The 18,588-nt window shown below is 38.3% G+C and overlaps 1 protein-coding gene across 1 annotated transcript in view; it reads left to right on the forward strand.

The window, feature by feature from the left end:
• The window catches only part of Abcd3 (ATP binding cassette subfamily D member 3), a gene marked incomplete in the record, with an annotated part of 74,920 nt that overhangs the window by 11,424 nt on the left and 44,908 nt on the right, over window positions 1–18,588 (forward strand). The window contains 1 exon segment of the mRNA XM_008833666.3: window positions 11,655–11,688. Coding sequence (XP_008831888.1) covers window positions 11,655–11,688 — 34 coding nt within the window.

The raw sequence follows: 18,588 nt of genomic DNA on the forward strand, positions 1-18,588 counted from the left end.
AATTTTATTTTTTTAAAATATTTTATTTATTATTTTTATTTTATGTGTATGAGTGTATTGCCTGCATGGATGTGAGTGCACCTGTGTCGTGCAATGCCATGGAGGTCAGAAGAGGGCGTCGGATTCTCCTGGAACTGGAGTTAAGGACAGTTCATAGCCGCCATGTGGGTGCTGGGAATCGAACCTGGGTCCTCTGTAAGAGCAGTCAGTGCTCTTAACCGCTGAGCCATCTTTCCAGCCCCAATTTTTTGTATTTTTTAAAACTGTGTATTTCTAAACCTTTCGCTGGAATGGCAGAACTGAATGAATGCAACTTGATAAAACAAATGGGAAATAAAGTTCATCAGTACACCATCAGCTAGCTTGCTGTCTGTAAATAGCAAGCCTTAACACTCTTCCGGTAGCATAATACAGACATAAGTAGATTGTATGATTTACCTCATGTATAAATTATCTTGATGACTTCCTTTTTTTAAAACAATGTGCTATTGTGAGTTTTTTTCAGACCATAATTTATTTACTTATTTATTTTTTCATCTATGGAGCCCAGGCTGACTTTGAACTCACCATGTAACCAAGGATGACCTTTAACTCTTGATCCTCCTTCTCTATTGCTAAGACTACAGGGATGTGCTACTATGCCCTGGGGATTGAAACCCTGGGTTGGTGCATATTTGTGCATATTAAGGCAGCACTCTACCAAATAAACTGTAATCCTGCCCCTGTCTTGATTTCATTTCATGTCTGTTGGCATTAAAAATAGATGCACTATGTGGAATGGGGCAGCTTCTTAAGTAAATAATAGTTTAGTCAATGCTTTGTGTTTATATGCCATTGTATGTTCTTATTTTTAAAATGTTTATGTGACTTACACCTATAAAGTAAGCAGCATGGTATCTTTGACGGAGGAGGACGGTGATTCATTCCTTTAGTGCTATGAATACCACTGTACCCAAGAAATGACTTTAAAATTATTCTTTTCATGGTTCATTATTTCAAATGTTAAACATTGAATACTAAAAAAGAAAGGGAGAAAACACCTGTCATTTATCATTTTTACTGTCACATTTCATTGATTGTAAATTGTGCTTTTTCACATTTTAGCATCCGTTTCAGATTTTAACTTCTCAAATTAGGCTGCAAAGTATAACTGATGTGTGTTGTTTTGACTAGAACAGTATTTAGGTTGTTGTATTTCCTTTTATTATCCACGTTTTTATCTTGTTTATAAAAATACTGTGTCTCAGCCTGTATCATTGACTTTAAATTTAGTATTTTTGCTGTTCTTCAGTATGTCTTGGAGGTAAGCTTAGTAAAACAAGAAAAGATGAAATTATAATAGAGTCAGATATTTTTCTCATTCTAGATCAAAGCCTGGAGAAAACAGGTTGACTTGCGATCAGTTGGTGGAAATAAAACCAACTTCACAAAGAATGCTGGGTTTTTAGCCTGTTAGTAGATGACCAAGAGGTTCTCTTCTCAAGAATTGAGGAGTCTGATCCAACTCTGAACTTCAGTCCATGAGAAAGAGCAATCGAGGAAGACACTGAGGTTAACCTCTGGTCTCCACATGCATCCACATATATAGTGCATCCACATACAGACATATTGCACCCACACACAAACATGCATGCATATACACCAAACACACACATACACATGGAAAAACTATTGAAAGAGAATCTTGTGATTTAAATATTTTATTTTTTTGTGTATGAGTATATTGCCATCTTCAGTTAATTCTCAACTCTAATCTGTTCCCGTTGTCATTTAAATAATTTTCCGGCCTTTCCCTATTTGCATAGCCATTACTTTTGTTAGGTGTATATTATGTCTGACTTGAGATAATAACTTTATGTATTCTAATATATTACCCCTAAAGAGGACTGAGATTGTCTGAGGTAAATATTGTCTCTACTCTTAAAGAGAGGTATGAGTTCTTCCTCACATGACCACTAGCATTTTTTGAGTCTTCTCAGTGTGTTAGGCTCTCGGTGTACATGTTTTAGCTGATAGCATTATTTCCATTTTGTAGATGGAAAAACAGAGGTAAAGAGAGATTATTTAATTTTCCCAAAGTCACATAGCTAACACACAGTAGAATTGGGATTCTGATCCAGGAATTTTTCCTCCAGAGCCATATTGTTAACTGTCGTTGGGCTACACTTAGAACTAGAATCTGAACACATTTAATTTGCCTGCAAAATGAATATATTCTTTATCATACTAGGAAGGACCGTTTTCTGCCAGTGTACTTTACCCTCCAAAGAAATAAATTCTTTTGCTTGTGATGCTCTTGGAATACACTTTAAAAAAAAAATCACCTCCAAACTAAATACTGTTTAATTTTAAAATCTCAGTTTAGATTTTGCCTCTTCTGGAAAAAAGATTTTACTTTTTGCCCCTTGAGTTATCATTAGTTCTTCTTTTCTTTGTATTTCATAACACTTTGTTTAGATTTAATACTTGTCTGATTTTATAGTTGTTTATCAGTATTTTTCTCTAGGTAGATTGTAAACTCTTAGAAGACAAGTACTATCTGTTAATCTTTGTCTTCCTTCGACTATACCTGGTGAGCCTGTAGTATAGGATAAATCTTGATAAAAGATTGTAAAATTTTTTTCAGTTTTTATTGCATACTATACATTTCCTTAATTCTAAATTAGTATTTTTAAAAATTATATATGTTGTGTGTTTATGATATGTTGGTGCATGTGTGCCACAGATCACATGTGTGGAAGTCGGGACAATTTTGGGAGTCAGTGTTCTTCCTTCATTGTGGGCTCTGGGGATTGAACTCAAGCACTTTTACCCACTGAGCCATCTCACTGGCCCTAAATTAGTAGTTCTTTCATAAAAAATAAATTACTCTTCCTTATTAAACTGTAAAGGCCCTATATAACTTGTATCTGCTTACATCTGCCCATTTCTAACTTTTCTTGTCTCCACTTTACTCCAGATCCATTCACTGGCTTCTTTCCCTCCTTTCACCCTGACAATATTTGAGGATAGTTTATAATTCCAGAGGATTGAAGAAGAAAAAAGAATCCAGTATTTTACATTTATAATCCCCCCTCCCTTTTTTTTTTTTTTAAGCTTTTTGACTCAGGGTCTCTCTGTAGCCACAGCTGGCCTGGGACTCTATAGAGACCAAGCTGACCTCCGTCTCACAGAGATCTGCCTTTTTCTTCTGCCTCTCAAGTGCTGGGATCAAAGGTGTACGCCACTGCACCCAGCAGATCTCCTAATTTTTATGGCATGGCATGATTTTAGTTGCCTTTGGATTTTAGAAAATGAGATTCCTACCCCTAAGATGAAAATTCGCCATCCCTGAAGACCTTTAGAAGAATGAGATTTAATCTAGGAAAGAATTCCATAAGGGAAAACACTTTAGACCCTTTATTTGTCATTCCTCAAGTTTCTACTTACTGACTTAAGTGTAGGTGTACATTGTTTCTAGGACTATATTGTCAGAAAACCTGCATTGGTAATTATGAAATGTGACTGTTAGGAAGGTTTGGCTTTTAGTCTGTTTATACTTTTGGCCTCAGTTGTCCACTTCTAGATCTTCATCCTTATGATGCTGTAAGAGAAGTCAGGTTATGCTAATCTGGAAAACTCAAAACTTTTTTTGAATTTACCATGTGAATAGATGGTATATAAAGTACTTTAGCTGTCAGTGAAAGTAATTTGTGTCCAAGTAGGTATCTAGAATTCTGATTTTACTCAAAAGGAGATAAAACAGCCTGGTTACTTGGAAAAATTCTAGATACTAGGAGGAAACAGATGTAGTTACTGTAATTAATGTAGCTGAACTTCTTGATCTTTATTTTGAAATGGTACTTTTTAAAAACAGTCATGCCCTGTGTATTTCATGGAAAAACAAAACAAAAACTGGTATCCTTGTCCACCTCAGATTGCTTGTTGTAGAAAGTTGCTTGCTCATTCTCTTGTTTCATTTAGTTTGCTTTGGTGCTGGCAAGTTTCCCAGACCTAGCCACCTGCATATCTGGCTACTTAGGTTTTTTTTTTTTTTTTTTTTTTTTTTAAATACGTTCCAAAAGTCTTGGTCTGGAACTAAATTTAGAAGGCAAAACAAAGTATAAGTTTCAGAAGTGCCTGAGATGTGTCAGGTATAGTGTTAGGCTGCTGTGATACAGAGATGAACCAGACATGGCTCCTGCTCTCATGCTGGGGAGGGGTAAATGTACTGTGTGAATTGTGGAGGAAGAAGTGCAGATGATACCTGATATTCTCTGCTTGAGAGGAGAAAATGGACAGGGAAGGCTTCTAAGGCAGAGTCACCGGGCAGTTTGTTATTGTGATTGGCACAATTTGAGAGTGAAGCATGTGTAAGGAAGGGCCCTTCTGATCTCTATTCCAAGAAGTCAAGTGCTGAGTTTTAAAAATGAATAGAAACTAACAGGTTGATTTGAAGAATCATTTTATTTGTTTTTGTTTTTTTGAGACAGTATCTTGCTACGTAGCGTAGGTTGGCCTGGAGCTCACAGCCTGGGATTACAGATGTGTGCTATGACATTTGGCTAGGAGGAACCCTTTAAACAGAAGCAGTAATATATAGAAATACAGTGCAAGAGCCCATGAAACTGACATTTTATAAGTGGGGAGATTGTCAGATATTTGTTACCCTGCTACATTAGAGTACCTTCAGCACATAGACTTTGTGTACAATGGCAGGAGATGGACCAGGTGGGGCTAGAGATTGTTCAGTACTATAATGTGGGATTTGAACTTTGTTCTGAAAGTGCTTATATGTGTGCTTATTTTAAAGTTTTAATTATAAAATATTTAATTTTTGAATAATCAATACATTATTGTATGAAACTAAACAAACTACTGGTGTGAGCACAGTATGTATTTTTTTGTTCAGTTTTTGTTAGATTTAAGTATTGATGCTTTACATGAAGCAAAAATAATGTTTTATTCTCAGTAACTGTTAAAACTTGAAATGACCTGTTCTCTGGGATCTTCTCTTATGAATCTTTTGGGCTTGGCATATTTTCTTAGGGGGCAGGAAGTATAGTGAGTACCTGACGATCTTCTCCATCTTCTCAGTTTCTCAGCTTTCCAATATGCTTACTTTTTTTCTTTTCTCTCTTTTCTCCCTCTTGATTAGGAGATCAGTTTTGGAGAATTGCATTTTTCCAGGAAATTACCCATTTTGTTCAAGTTTTAAGGTACTTTATATGAAGTTGAGACATGAAGACTCTTGGGTTTAAGATTTTATTCTGTTTTTTCTTTTGCTTTTGTATTCCTTTTATCTTAACTAATTTTGAGACAAGGTCTCACTGTATATTCCATGCTGGCTTCAAGATCCTCCTGCTTCAGCCTCCATAGTGTTGGGATTAAAAAGTATGTACCACCTTGCCTGGATGTTTCCTTTTAGTATTAGATTATCTAGTGCTGTATTTTCCAAAGAAGCAGCTCTTGGGTTTTTATTGATTAATGCCAACAGTTTTTCTGTGGATTGTATATTTAGGGTCCTATAAGATATACGTTCTAAGCTCAGCATGCTGTTTACAAGAGGAAAGAGATGGGGAGAGCTGACTGGGTAATGAACCTGAGAGTGCAGGTACTTGTTTTCTTAGGTTATATACCCAGAAGTAAAATTGCTGGATCATATGGTAGTTCTACTTTTACTTTTTTCAGGAGTCTATGTTCCTTTTCATGACTTTGTTTATATTCCTGCTAGTTGAAAGTTTTCTGTACATTCTCATCACCATTGTTATCTTTTTACTTTTTAATGTATACAAGTGTATGTGCAGGTAGGTAAGTGCACCCGCGTCATGCAGGGCCCTAGGAGATCAGAAGAGGGCTTTGGATCCCCTGGAACTAGAGTTTTGGATCGTTGTTAGCCATCATGTGGGTGCTGAGAATTGAATCCCTGTCCCCTGCAAGAGCCAATGCTCTTAACTACTGAGTCATCTCTGTAACCCATTGAGCATTTTTTTTTTTTAATGTATCCATTGGCTGTTTGTGAATCTTTTGAAGGATTTTTTTGAGTTAATTTGGTTTCTTGCTTTTCAGTTTTAAAGTTATTTATGCAAAATAAACGGTTGTAAATATTTTTTTCCCATTCTGCAGACTGTCTCTTTATTCTGTTGATTATTACCTTTGCTGTGCTAAAGACACTCTGACTGAAACACTTTTATAGTTTGTAATGGGTTTAAAAAATTCTGTAATACACTTGGAATTAGAAATAAATTTAATCACTCCTAAAAACAAAACATCCTTTGACTTGTAGTTAAGTTTGACTTTCTAGCTTTGTTTTCTTGTGTATCTTATGCTGAAAATGCTCTCTTTGCAGTGTGGTGTAGAGCTCAGTGAGAAGTTGACAGTACAGGGTTGAGTGTACATGACCCTGGCAGTAGACTTGGAGATGTGCCATAAAGATTCCCTTTTAAAGACCAGCTCACAAAGGCTGGGCATGGTGGTACATGCCTTTTATCTCAGCATTTGGGAGGCAGAGGCAGGTGGATACCTGTGACATCAAGGCTAGCCTAGTCTACATAACAAGTTCTAGGCCAACTGGAGCTACAGGGAGATCCTGTCTCAAAAAACAACCAGAAGTGCTTACTGCCTACCTCTGAGGAATGTGAAATATAAGCAGCCTTCTCTTCCCATGCCTTAGGGTCTAGTCAAGTAAATAGACCCTACCCCTAGGTCATGACTCAACAGGGTCTTCATCCATTTGGGTAAGCCTGAGCAAAGCAGAGGTATAAAGACATTTCAGCTCATCACAGAGTGCTCTGATATAGTACTTACTTAGCATTTGTCTAGTTGACTGAACTTTTGTTGGGTTTGTGTTTTAGTTTCTTTTTATTGATGTGATAAAAACCACTGATCAAAACCAGCTTGGGGAGGAAAGGGTTTATTTTATCTTGCATCTTCCAGGTCACAGTTCATCATTGAGGGAAGTCAGGGTAGGAACTCAGGGCTGGACCCCTGGAGGCAGGAGCTGATGCATAAACCATAGAGGAACACTGCTTACTGGCTTGCTTCCTTGGCCTATACTCAGCCTGCTTTCTTACACAACACAGGCCCACCTGCCCAGGGGTGGCACCACCCACAATAGGCTGGGCTCTCCCACATCATTCAACAATTAAGAAAATGCCCCACAGACATGGCCACAGACCAATCCAATAGAAGAAATTTGCAACTGAGGTTCCCTCCACCCTCGTGTGTAAAGTTGACAACTAAAGCTATCCAGCACAGTTGACCCCTTGTCAACTTGACACAGACTCATCATTATTAAATCACTCCCTTTCTATTTCTTATCCCCCAAGATCTCATATTAACATTACAACATAAAACAGTAAACATTAAAAGTCCCACAGTCCTTAAAAGTTCAAATACTTTAAAAGTTCAGAGTTTCTTTAAAAAAGTATCTTACCTGTGGGCTCCTGTAAAAGCCAAAACAAGTTACTTCAAAAGGGAAGAATCAGGCACACTTAAGCAAAACCAAGGTCCAGTGAAGTAACTCACGGCTGGATATCTGGGATTCACTCATGATTTTCTGGGCTCCAGAGGGCTTCACCAACTTAACTTCTCTGACGCTGCTGTCCACAGCACACACAACTTGCCTTGTAGGCTCAGTCCAGCTCTGCATCGCATGTGTTGCTGCCCTTGATGGTCATCCCATGCTTCTGGCATTTCTAGTATTCTGGGGTATCTACTACAACCAAGGCCATACCTTCACCAGGGATCTTTCCTGTCTTCTTACAGTGGCCAGCCTCAGCTGCTCTTCAGGACCCCTTTGTGCCTTCAAAACCAGTACCATGTAGGAGGCTCTTACACATTACCAAGTACTGCTTGCAGCTTGAGATAGAGCCCCAGGCCCCTGCTGGACCATGGCCTTTGTGCCGATCCTAAAGAAATGCTTCCTGGTTTTCACCTCAATAATGCTGGTTTCTTGTTACTCACAGCTGATTTTCAGCCCCAGTGAACCAGGCATCAATTGTTCCAGTAAAGCCCAAAAGGTTTCACTTCCAAAAATTCTTAATTCGGCACAAACGGCCCTGATAGAGTCTTTGTTTCCCTTTGAAGCCTCACAAGCCAGGCTTCCATTATCTATACTTCTTTTAACATTATCTTTCAGGTTTCTACAAAACAGCTCACTGAGATCTTAGTACTTTTCTAGTCTGAAGTGCCAAAAACTTCCACAGTGTTCCCCAACACATATCATCAGGTCCCTCATAGCAATACCCCATAGTCTGGTACCAACTTGTTTTAGTTTCTTTCTTATTGCTGTGATGAAACACTCTGAGCAAAACCAACTTAGGGAAGAAAGGGTTTATTTTATCTTACATCTCCCAGGTCAGAGTTTATCACTGAGGGAAGTCAGGGTAGGAACCCAGGACTGGACTCTGGGGGCAGGCGCTGAAGCACAGACCATGGAGGAACACTGCTTACTGACTTGCTACCCTGACCTGTGCTCAGCCTGCTTTCTTATACAACACAGGCCCACCTGCCCAGGGGTAGCACCACCCACAGTTGGCTGGGCTCTCCCATATCACTCAACGATCAAGAAAATATCCCGCAGATATGCTCACAGACCAATCCAATGGAAGTAGTTCCTCAGTTGAGGTTCCCTCCACCCAGGAGTGTCAAGTTGACAACTGGAGCTATCCAGCAAGTCTGTTTGAGTTCTACCCAAACTAACTTTCTCCCCTTTGAGTCACTGATGTAGATTTGCATATCTTAAATATGCCATCACCTCAATTTAAGAGAAACTAATCTGTAATAACTTCTGATCTTATGGGATTAGTTTAATGGAAGGAAATACATAGCAAACAAGAATTTTAAAATGTGATTAATGTTACATGGAAGAAGCACAGGGTACCAGGATAGTGTGTTATCATCTGGACCTAGGTCAGGATAGATACTGTTTAGGGAGGGAACATAGACTAATGAGAGCATGAACCTGGGACTACTGTTTTCAGGTCAGTTTCCTCACTTGTAATATGGAAATGGCAAGTGTCCTCTCATGTTTGAGGCAAGGAGCCTAGGTTTGGTTACCTATATGATTGGGAGGAACATTCCCAGCAACAAGAGAGAGGACCCAAAGTACAAAAAGTTTCTATAATGTTAACCTCATTTGCCAATATAACTGGATGGATAAACATTCAGAAAATAGTAAAGCATACTTCTGGTACTGTCTGTAAGGGCATTTCTAAAGTGAATTAAGGGATGGGAAGGAGCACCATCCAGTAGACTGGGAACCTAGATGGGTAAAAGGGAAAGGCGACGTACTCTCACAGAGTGCTGTCTCATAGCCTTTGTGGTGTGAGCTCTCTGCTCTGTTATGCCTTCCCTGCCATGGTGGACTAAAACCTCTGAAACTGGGAAAAGGAAGTCTTCTCTTGAGATCTTTCTCTCAGGTGTTTTTCACAGTGAAGAAAAGTCTTAACACATCTAGCTTGTGTTAGTTTACTAAAGTCCCATTGACCAAAACTGTGGCCAGGCTTTGATTCAAGAATGGAGAAGTAGCTTTGGGAGGATTTACAGAACAGTTGTACATGTGTGGGCATTTACACACATGTACCCACAGACACTCAACCAAACAGTATCTGTTTTGTAGTACTAGTAATCACTTTCTGTAAACAGTACTTAGTACAGGTTAAACATGTTCTCTCTGAAAATCTGAAATAATGTAACTTTTGAGCATGTGGATTTTTGGCTTAGGGACATCCATCTAGTAAAATTTGTGCAGCTATTCTAAAAATTGAAAAATTGGAAAATCTGAAACACTTCTCTCTACACAAGCATTTCAGGTAGAGGACCTGAAATAGAAACATATGGACTATCCTTTTTTGGGAGAAGGATTTGAGACAGGGTTTCCCTGTAGCCCCAGCTGGCCTAGAACTTAACTATGTAGGCCAGGCTGGCCTCCATCTCACAGAGATCTGCCTGCCTATACCTCCTGAGTGCTGGGATTAAAGGTGTATGCCACCACACCTAGACAACTGGACTATTCTATTTTAAATTTTTTTAATTGAATTTTTGTGTATTTCACACAGAACATCTTAATCATCCCCTTCCCTATTGACCCCCCTGTTATAGCACCCCAACTTGAATTCATATATTCTGTCCCATTTGTGTTAAGGTCTATCATGTTAAGTTAGTGTCCCCAGAAGTCACTCAGTGCAAGTTCATCCACTGAGATCTAGTCAGCCTATCTAGACCCTCCTTTTAAGAAGATCAGCTCTTCCTCACCCAGCAGTAATCAGCTTCCAATAATTCTTTGACTGAGATTGGCCTGCTGTCCATTTCCACAGTTCTGTACTGGGTTTTTGTCTGCTTGAGCTTGCATGGGTCTTGTGCATGCTGACACCATTGCAGTAGGTTCCTATGAGAAGAGTCCCAGGAGCCTGTAGGACTCTATTTCTGTATGAACATGCACCTCCTCCCTGGCTCTTAGAATCTTTCCATCCCCTCCTCTGCAATGGTCCCTGAGTCCTGGGTGGGTGGATTTTTAATAAAGGAGTCCTGTCCAAGGACTCTGTAAACTCTTATTCTCTACATTTTGATCATTTGTTACCTTTTGTTTTCCTGGCCCTCAGTTACATGGGGGGAGGGGGTGGTTCATTGATGAGAACTGAAAGATGCATTAGTGTTCTCTTCATCCCTTGTTCTATGTTCCATGAGCCTTAGGTGTAGAGGTTGCATCATAGATGTGCCACTTAGGTTTAGGCAAGTCACAGACAATCTGTGTGTGACCAGTTGTGGAACTCTGTAATAATCTCTGTCTGAAAAAGCTTCTTTGATGGGTAGTAACAAGGATACTTGTTTGTAAATTTAAGAATCCATATTTTGTACATAGTAAGAAATTACATTTGTCTAGGGATATGAGAGCCTTGGGATTTTCTCTAAGATCTATGGTATTTGGCTATGTTTACAGTACCACACATGAGTCTCCTCCCAGGAGTGGGCTTTAAGTCCAATTAGGTAGCTGTTGATTACCCCCAAGATAAAGGTGCCACTACTACAGCAATGTTGTTTGCTGTGCTGGTCATTGATGTGGTTTTTTTAGGCCTTGAAGCTGGGGTTGGACCATCGATTGATGTTTACCCTTCTAGCTTGCATAGCGTTCTCCAAAGCTATGAGAGCTGGCCCTCAGGAGAGGTGACTTCCAGGTCAGTTCCAGCTCCATTGCTTCAAATCCTGTGTCTGAAATCTATCTTCAGCAATAGGGTCTTATCTTAAAGTTCTGGGAGGCAAAGGCTATGGCAATAGCCTGTGTAATTTTGGGTGTCTCTTGGACTACCTGACAACTGTACTATTCTTAATGAACGAGTTTGCCTCCAGAGGGTATGAAAAAGAATACACCCATTTGGAGAATTTGTTATTTTCTTTTTTTATTTATTTAATTTTATGTGTGTAAATGTTCACATATGTAGGTACATCCATGTTGTGCAGTGCCCGTGGAGGTCAGAAGAACTGGAGTTACAGATGGTTGTTAGCCATCATGTGGCTGGGAATTGAACCCGGGTCCTCTGCAAGAACAGCCAGTGCTCTTAACCACTGAGCCATTTCTCTAGCCTTACTGATACTTTCTTTTTAACCTTTTAGAATAATCTTAATATTGGTAACATGTAGCAAATAAAGTAAATCTCTCTCTTTTTCCTTTGCAGTAAGAAAAGTGGAAAACCATTACAGAACAATGAGGTAAACAATTTAAATCATCTACTTTGGGGGATGTCCTGCATTTACTTAATTTGTTTTGCTAGGTAATTTTGAGTTGGGATTAAACCAGAATTTTAGAATTGTTAGAGAATTTAAAAAATCACTTTCTACCTACCACATATTATAGGAATTCTTTTTGAAATAGTCTCACCTGGAGTGTTTAAGTATTGACTTGTGTCTGTTTATGGAGAGGTGTTCTAAGGAGGCAGTCATAGCACAGTTAGTTTTAGCCCAGGATGAGATTTATTGCACATCCAGCTTTGTTTTTCTTCTTCTTCTTCTTTTTTTTTTTTTTTTTTTTTTTTTTTTTTAAAGACAGGGCTTACACATACATAGCCTAGAGTGATCTCAAACTTGATTTTCCTGCTTCAGCCTCCTGAGTACAGTGGGGTTTACATGTATGTGCAACCATGCAATGCAAGCTTTATTCCTTTAAGTATTTATTATGTGACATCATTTTTTCTCTTCTTTTCAATTCTCTTGAAGTCTTCTGGATTTGTACTAGACTTTCTGTAGGCATTCTGCTCAAAATAAGGCATAGTTACTCAAGTAAGGCTTAGGTACCTTGGAATATACCAGCATTGTTTTGTTACTTCAAGTGAAAACCATATTGATAATATTCAGCCCAATGTTGCTTTTATGTATTTAACCGTAACTAGTATTTCCATTAAGTTAATGGTAAATTATAACCTTATGTATCTTTTGATGAACATATGACAGATCTCCTACATCTGTACTCATCAATTGAATTTTTTTAAAAAAATGATAGCTTTGTTGAGATATAATCCATCTAATAATCCATCTACTTAAATTAGCAAGTAAGTAGATATACTGATATCTATACACTAATATATATTCATTCACAAAGTTGAATAGTTACCATATCTAAGAAAATTATCAACTTCCCAATAGAATCTTATGCTCAGTAGAAGTTACTCCTTGTACACTGTTCCTCCAACCCCTAGTAACGTCTAGTCTACTTTTTATATCTATTGATTTGTCTATTTGGGACATTTCATATGAATAGAATCATGGAATATGTGGTTCTTTAGGCCTTTCACTTAGCATGATGTTTTCAAGGTTTCTCCATGTTGTTACTCTATTCATATTCCTCTCTTCCTGTCTCTGTCTCTGTCTTTCTTTGTCTTTTTGCTGAATAGTATCCTATTGTATAGGTATACCACATTTTTATAATATAATCACCAGTTAACATTTACATTATTTCCATTTTTGACTTTTGTGAATAATGCTACTGTGAACATTCATGTACCAGTTTTGTGGTGGATGCATGTTTTAATTTCTCTTGGATGGTCTATGTATTAGTGTGGAATTTGGGGTCATATAATAAGTCGACATTTTCAAATAAGGAATAATTTATCACTATATCAATTTATTGGAATTAGCTGTCTATACAGTTACTATAGTTTTGAATGTAATTCTTACACCTGGTCTGTTAATGCAAGGTATTATGTACAAGTTTAATTAAAGACCAAAGTTATTAGAGACAGCCTGAGAAGGTGGGTTTCGACATCCATCTGTGTATAGTGGCTCTGATCTCAGCAGACCACTAGAGTTCTGGCCTTCCTCTGGCCTCCCTCTGACAGAGGGCCTGAGAATGCAGAGGACTGCCTGAGAGCTCCTGGATCCTGCCTCCATGTGGTGGTGAGCTTCTCCAAGTGGTGGTAAGCTTCCCCTAATTGTGCCATACCCACCCCCCTACCTGGGATTTTGTGAGGCCCCTCCCAAGGCCCCAGGGCAGATCTAGCTTTGGTAGGCTCAGGCTGAGATCCTAGCAGAAAGCCTGAGAGGGTAGGTTTGGACCTCCATCACTGTAGCAGCTCTTATCTCAGCAGACCTCCAGAGAGTGCTGAGTTCTGGCCTCCCTCTGGCAGAGGGCCTGAGAACTTGGGACTGCCTGAGAGCCCCTGATCCTGCCCCCATGTAGTGAAGGAAGCCTGAGTGTACCTGACTGGAACCTGAATTGGGCTTCTGTGTGTACTCCTGAATAGCTGATCTGAAGCCATCACTTCCCTCAGAATTAAACCTGAGAGAACCTGAACCCTGTACCAACCAGCTTTACATAACCAATAAGAAAGAATCTAGGGACCCCGGTAATACAAACAGAAGCATACTTCAACATAATTCGCATACCAGAATCATAAACAACAAAAGAAATTCATATGCCAAAATCACAAAGAATAATAAAATGGAAAGCCAAAAGCACTGTGTCCCCACCAAACTCCACCAATCTCATAGAAGAGTTCTACAAGGAGAACCCCCTAGTGATAACCCAGGACACTGAATTTAAAAGAACAATCATAAACATGATCAAGGAATTCAATGAATTTAAAGAACACAGAAGCAAACAAGTCAAAGAGCTAAAAAAACATAAGGATAAACTTATGAATGAATTAAAAAAGAGAAACATTGAAGAAAACTTAGGCAGAAATGAAGGAAGTGCAAAACTCAATAAACCAACTTGAAACGACAGGGGAAAACCTCACCACTAGAATGAATGAAATGGAAAACAGAATATCAACACTGGAGGATAGAGTTGAAGAATTGGATCCCTCAAGCAAAGAGTATGGAAAAAATTTAAAAACACAAGAATGGACTATGCAAGAGATGTGGGAAACCATGAAAAGACCAAATCTATGGATCAGAGGAATAGAGGAAGGAGAAGAATTTCAGGTTAATGGTGTTCACCAGATCTTAAACAGGATTGTACAAGAGAATTTCCTGAAATTAAGGAAAGACATCCCTATACAAATACAGGAGGCACATAGAATACCAAGTAGACAGGATCAGAAAAGAAACTCCCCACAATGTATCCAGGTAAAAACACTAAATGTACAGAACAAAGAATACTGAAAACAGCAAAAGAAAAACAAGTCACATACAAAGGAAAGCCCATCAGAATTACAGCTGACTTATCAATGCAAACTATGAAAGCCAGAGGAGCCTGGACCAAGGTATTTCCAGTTCTAAATGACAGTAGATGCCAACCCAGAATACCCAGTAAAAATGTCTATTATAGTTGTGCGGGAAAGAAAATTTTTCCGTGACACCAATAGCCTGAAAGAATACATGTCCACAAAACCAGCCCTTCAAAGAATACTTGAAGCAATACAGAGAACAGAGAGAGAAACAACTATATGCCAGGGGCAATGAAAGAAAATAAAGGTATAATCTAGGAAACATAAAATTAGAGAACACAAACAGCAATCAAAACGACAGCAACCAATACACATCTTTCAATAATAACCTTAAATACCGATGGACTGAAGTCCCCAGTCAAAATACACAGGCTAAGGGAATGGATTAAGAAACAAAATCTGTCTCTTTGCTGTCTACAAGAAACCCATCTCACCTTCAAGGACAGGCACTACCTTAAGGTAAAAGGATGGAAAGGAATATTCCAAGCAAATGGCACTAAGAAACAAGCAGGGGTTGCAGTTCTAATATCTGACAAAATAGGCTTCAAAGTAAAACTAATCAGAAGAGATAAGAGAGTCACTTCATTCTGATCAAAGGAACAGTTAACCAAGAAGATATTACAATCCTTAACATATGCACCAAACTCTGGTGCATGCAAATTCATAAAAACAACACTATAGGAATTCAAGAACAGATTAACCCCAACCCAGTAATAGTGGGAGACTTCAGTACCCCACTGTCTCCATTAGACAGGTCAACTGGACAAAGAATAATCAGATGTCTGAATTAAAAGATACCATACATCAAATGGACCTAACAGACATCTTTCGAGTATTCCACCCAAGCACCAAAGAATATACTTTCTACTAGGCAACCCATGGAACTTTTTCAAAAATTGACTATATATTGGGCCTCAAAACAAACCTCAACAAATACAAAAAAATTGACATAATTCCATGCATTCTGTCGGACCATAATGCAATAAAGCTCAAAATCAATACTGGAGAAAGCCCTAGTCACTACATGAACTCATAGGGATTGAACAACACACTCCTTAACAATGGGCCAAAGGAGAAATTAAGAAATGAAAGAATTCCAGGAATTCAACGAAAGGGACATTACAACAAACACAACCTCTGGGACACATTAAAAGCAGTCCTAAGAGGGAAGTTTATAGCTCTTAAGTGCCTACATTAAAAAATTAGAAAGAGCCCAAATAAATGACCTAACACTGCAACTCAAGACTGGAAAGGCAAGACCACTGGAAACCCAAACCCAGCAGACGAGAGTAGATAACAAAAATCAGAGCAGAAATTAATGAAATCTTAGCAAAGAAAATAATACAAAGAATCAATGAATCTAAGAGCTGGTTCTTTGAAAAGCTAAACAAGATAGACAGACCCTTAGCCCAGTTAACCAAAAGAAAGAAAGCAAATACAAATAAAATCAGAGATGAAAGGGGAAACGTCACAACAGATGCTCAAAAGATCTAGACCATTATAAAGGAATATTTTAAAAACCTATACACTCCTAAATCTGAAAATCTAAAAGAAATGGACGGATATCAGAAATCATGGGAATCACCAAAGTTAAACCAATAAGAGATCAACAATTTAAACAGACCCATAACATATAAGGAAATTGGAACAGGAATACAAAGCCTCCCAACTAAAACAGCCCAGGCCCAGCTGAATTTACAGCAGAATTCTACCAGACACTTAAAGAAGACCTCCAACCTATACTACTTAAATTATTCAAAACGATAGAAACAGAGGGAGAACTCCCAAATTCTTTCTATGAAGCCAGCATCACTCAAATACCCAAACCCAGTAAAGATACAACCAAAAAATGAAACTATAGACCCATATCTTTAATGAACATAGATACAAAAATTCTCAACAAAAGACTTGCAAACCACATACAGACACGCATCAAAAAGATCATTCACCATGATCATGTAGGCTTTATCCCAGAGATGCAGGCCTGGTTCAATACACGCAAGTCAATAAACATCATTAATCATATAAATAGACTCAAAGACAGAAACCACATTGTCATCTCAATAGATGCAGAAAAGTCTTTTGACAAAATTCAGCATGCATTTATGTTCAAAGTCCTAGGGGGAATTGGACTGGAGGGAACATACCTCAACATAATTAAAGCTGTATACAACACACGCACAGCCACAATCATTCCAAATAGAGAAAAACTGGAAGCATTCCCATTAAAATCAGGAACCAGACAAGGATGTCCACTCTCTCCACTCCTTTTCAACATAGTGCTTGAAACTCTTGCTAGACCAATAAGACAGGAGAAGGAAATTAAAGGAGTACTAATTGGAAAAGAAGAAGTCAAAGTATCACTTTTTGCAGATGATAAGATAGTATACCTAAGAGATCCCAGAAGTTCGACCAGAAAAGTCCTAAAACTGATCAATATGGTCAGTATAGTGGCAGGTTATAAAATCAATCTACAAAAATCAGTAGCCTTTCTGTATACTAATAATGGAGAAAGGGTACATGGAAACACTCCCATTCACAATAGCCTCAAAAAAATAAAATATCTCGTAATAAACCTGACCAAAGACATTAAAGAGCTCTACAATGAAAATTTTAAATCTTTAAAGAATGAAATTGAGGAAGACATCAGAAGATGGAAGGACCTCCCATGCTCATCATGGATTGGAAGAATTAATATTGTGAAAATGACCATCCTACCAAAAGCAATATATATATTCAGTGCAATCCCAATCAAAATCCCCATGGTACACTTCACAGAATTAGAAAAAAAATCCTTAAATTTGTATGGAAGCACAAAAGACTCCGGATAGGCAAAGCAACCCTCAGCACAAAGAGCAATGCTGGGGGGGATTACTATACCAGATTTCAAAGTATACTACATAGCTGTAGTCATAAAAACAGCATGGTACTGGCACAAAAATAGACACATAGATCAATGGAACAGCATTGAAGATCCAAACCTGAGTACACGCAATTTCAGCTACCTGATATTTGATAAAGGTGTAAAGAACACAATGGAGGAATGACAGCATGCTCAGCCAATGGTGTTGGCAAAACTGGATTTTCACATGTAAAAGAATGAAACTAGATCCTTTCACCTTGCACAAAAGTCAACTCCAAATAGATCAAAGACCTCAATGTGAAACTGGAAACCTTGAAACTATTTGAAGAAAATTTTGGCAGTAACTTATAAGATACAGGTGTAGGTAAGGATTTTCTAAATCATACAGCAGTTTCTCAGGAATTAAGGTCAGCCGTCAACAAGTGGGACCTCATTAAACTAAAAAGCTTCTGTTCAGCAAAAGAAACAATCAAAAAATTGAAGAGAAAACCCACAGAATGGGAAAAGGTCTTCACCAGGACACATCGGACAAATGTTTAACATCCAGAATATATAAAAAACTCAAAAAAAAAAAAAAAAAGAATTGAGAATCCAAATGACCCAATTAAGAGATGGGCTAAAGATCTAAACAGAGTTTTCAAAGGAAGAAATAAAGATGGCTTAGAAACATCTCAAAAAGTGTTCAACATCCTTAGGAATTAGGGAAATGTAAATTAAAACCACCCTAAGGTATCACCTCACCACAATCAGACTGGCTAGGATTAAGAGAACAAATGATACCAAATGCTGGGGAGGATGTGTAGAAAGGAGAATGTTCTTTCACTGCTGGTGGGATTGCAGACTTGTGCAACCTCTGGAAAACAGTGTGGAGAATTCTTAAAAACTAAAAATGAACCTACCATATGACCCACTTATACCACACCTTAGCATATACCCGAAGGACTCGTCCTATTGTAGAGACACTTGTACAACCATGTTTGTTGCTGCTTTTTTCACAATAGCTAAGAAATGGAAGCAACCTAAGTGCCCCTCAACTGATGAGTGGATATATGAAAATATGGTTACTTTATGTGATGGAGCTTT

Source organism: Nannospalax galili, unplaced genomic scaffold (genome assembly GCF_000622305.1).
Source record: "Nannospalax galili isolate Female #2095 unplaced genomic scaffold, S.galili_v1.0 scaffold255, whole genome shotgun sequence".
Lineage (NCBI taxonomy): Eukaryota > Metazoa > Chordata > Mammalia > Rodentia > Spalacidae > Nannospalax > Nannospalax galili.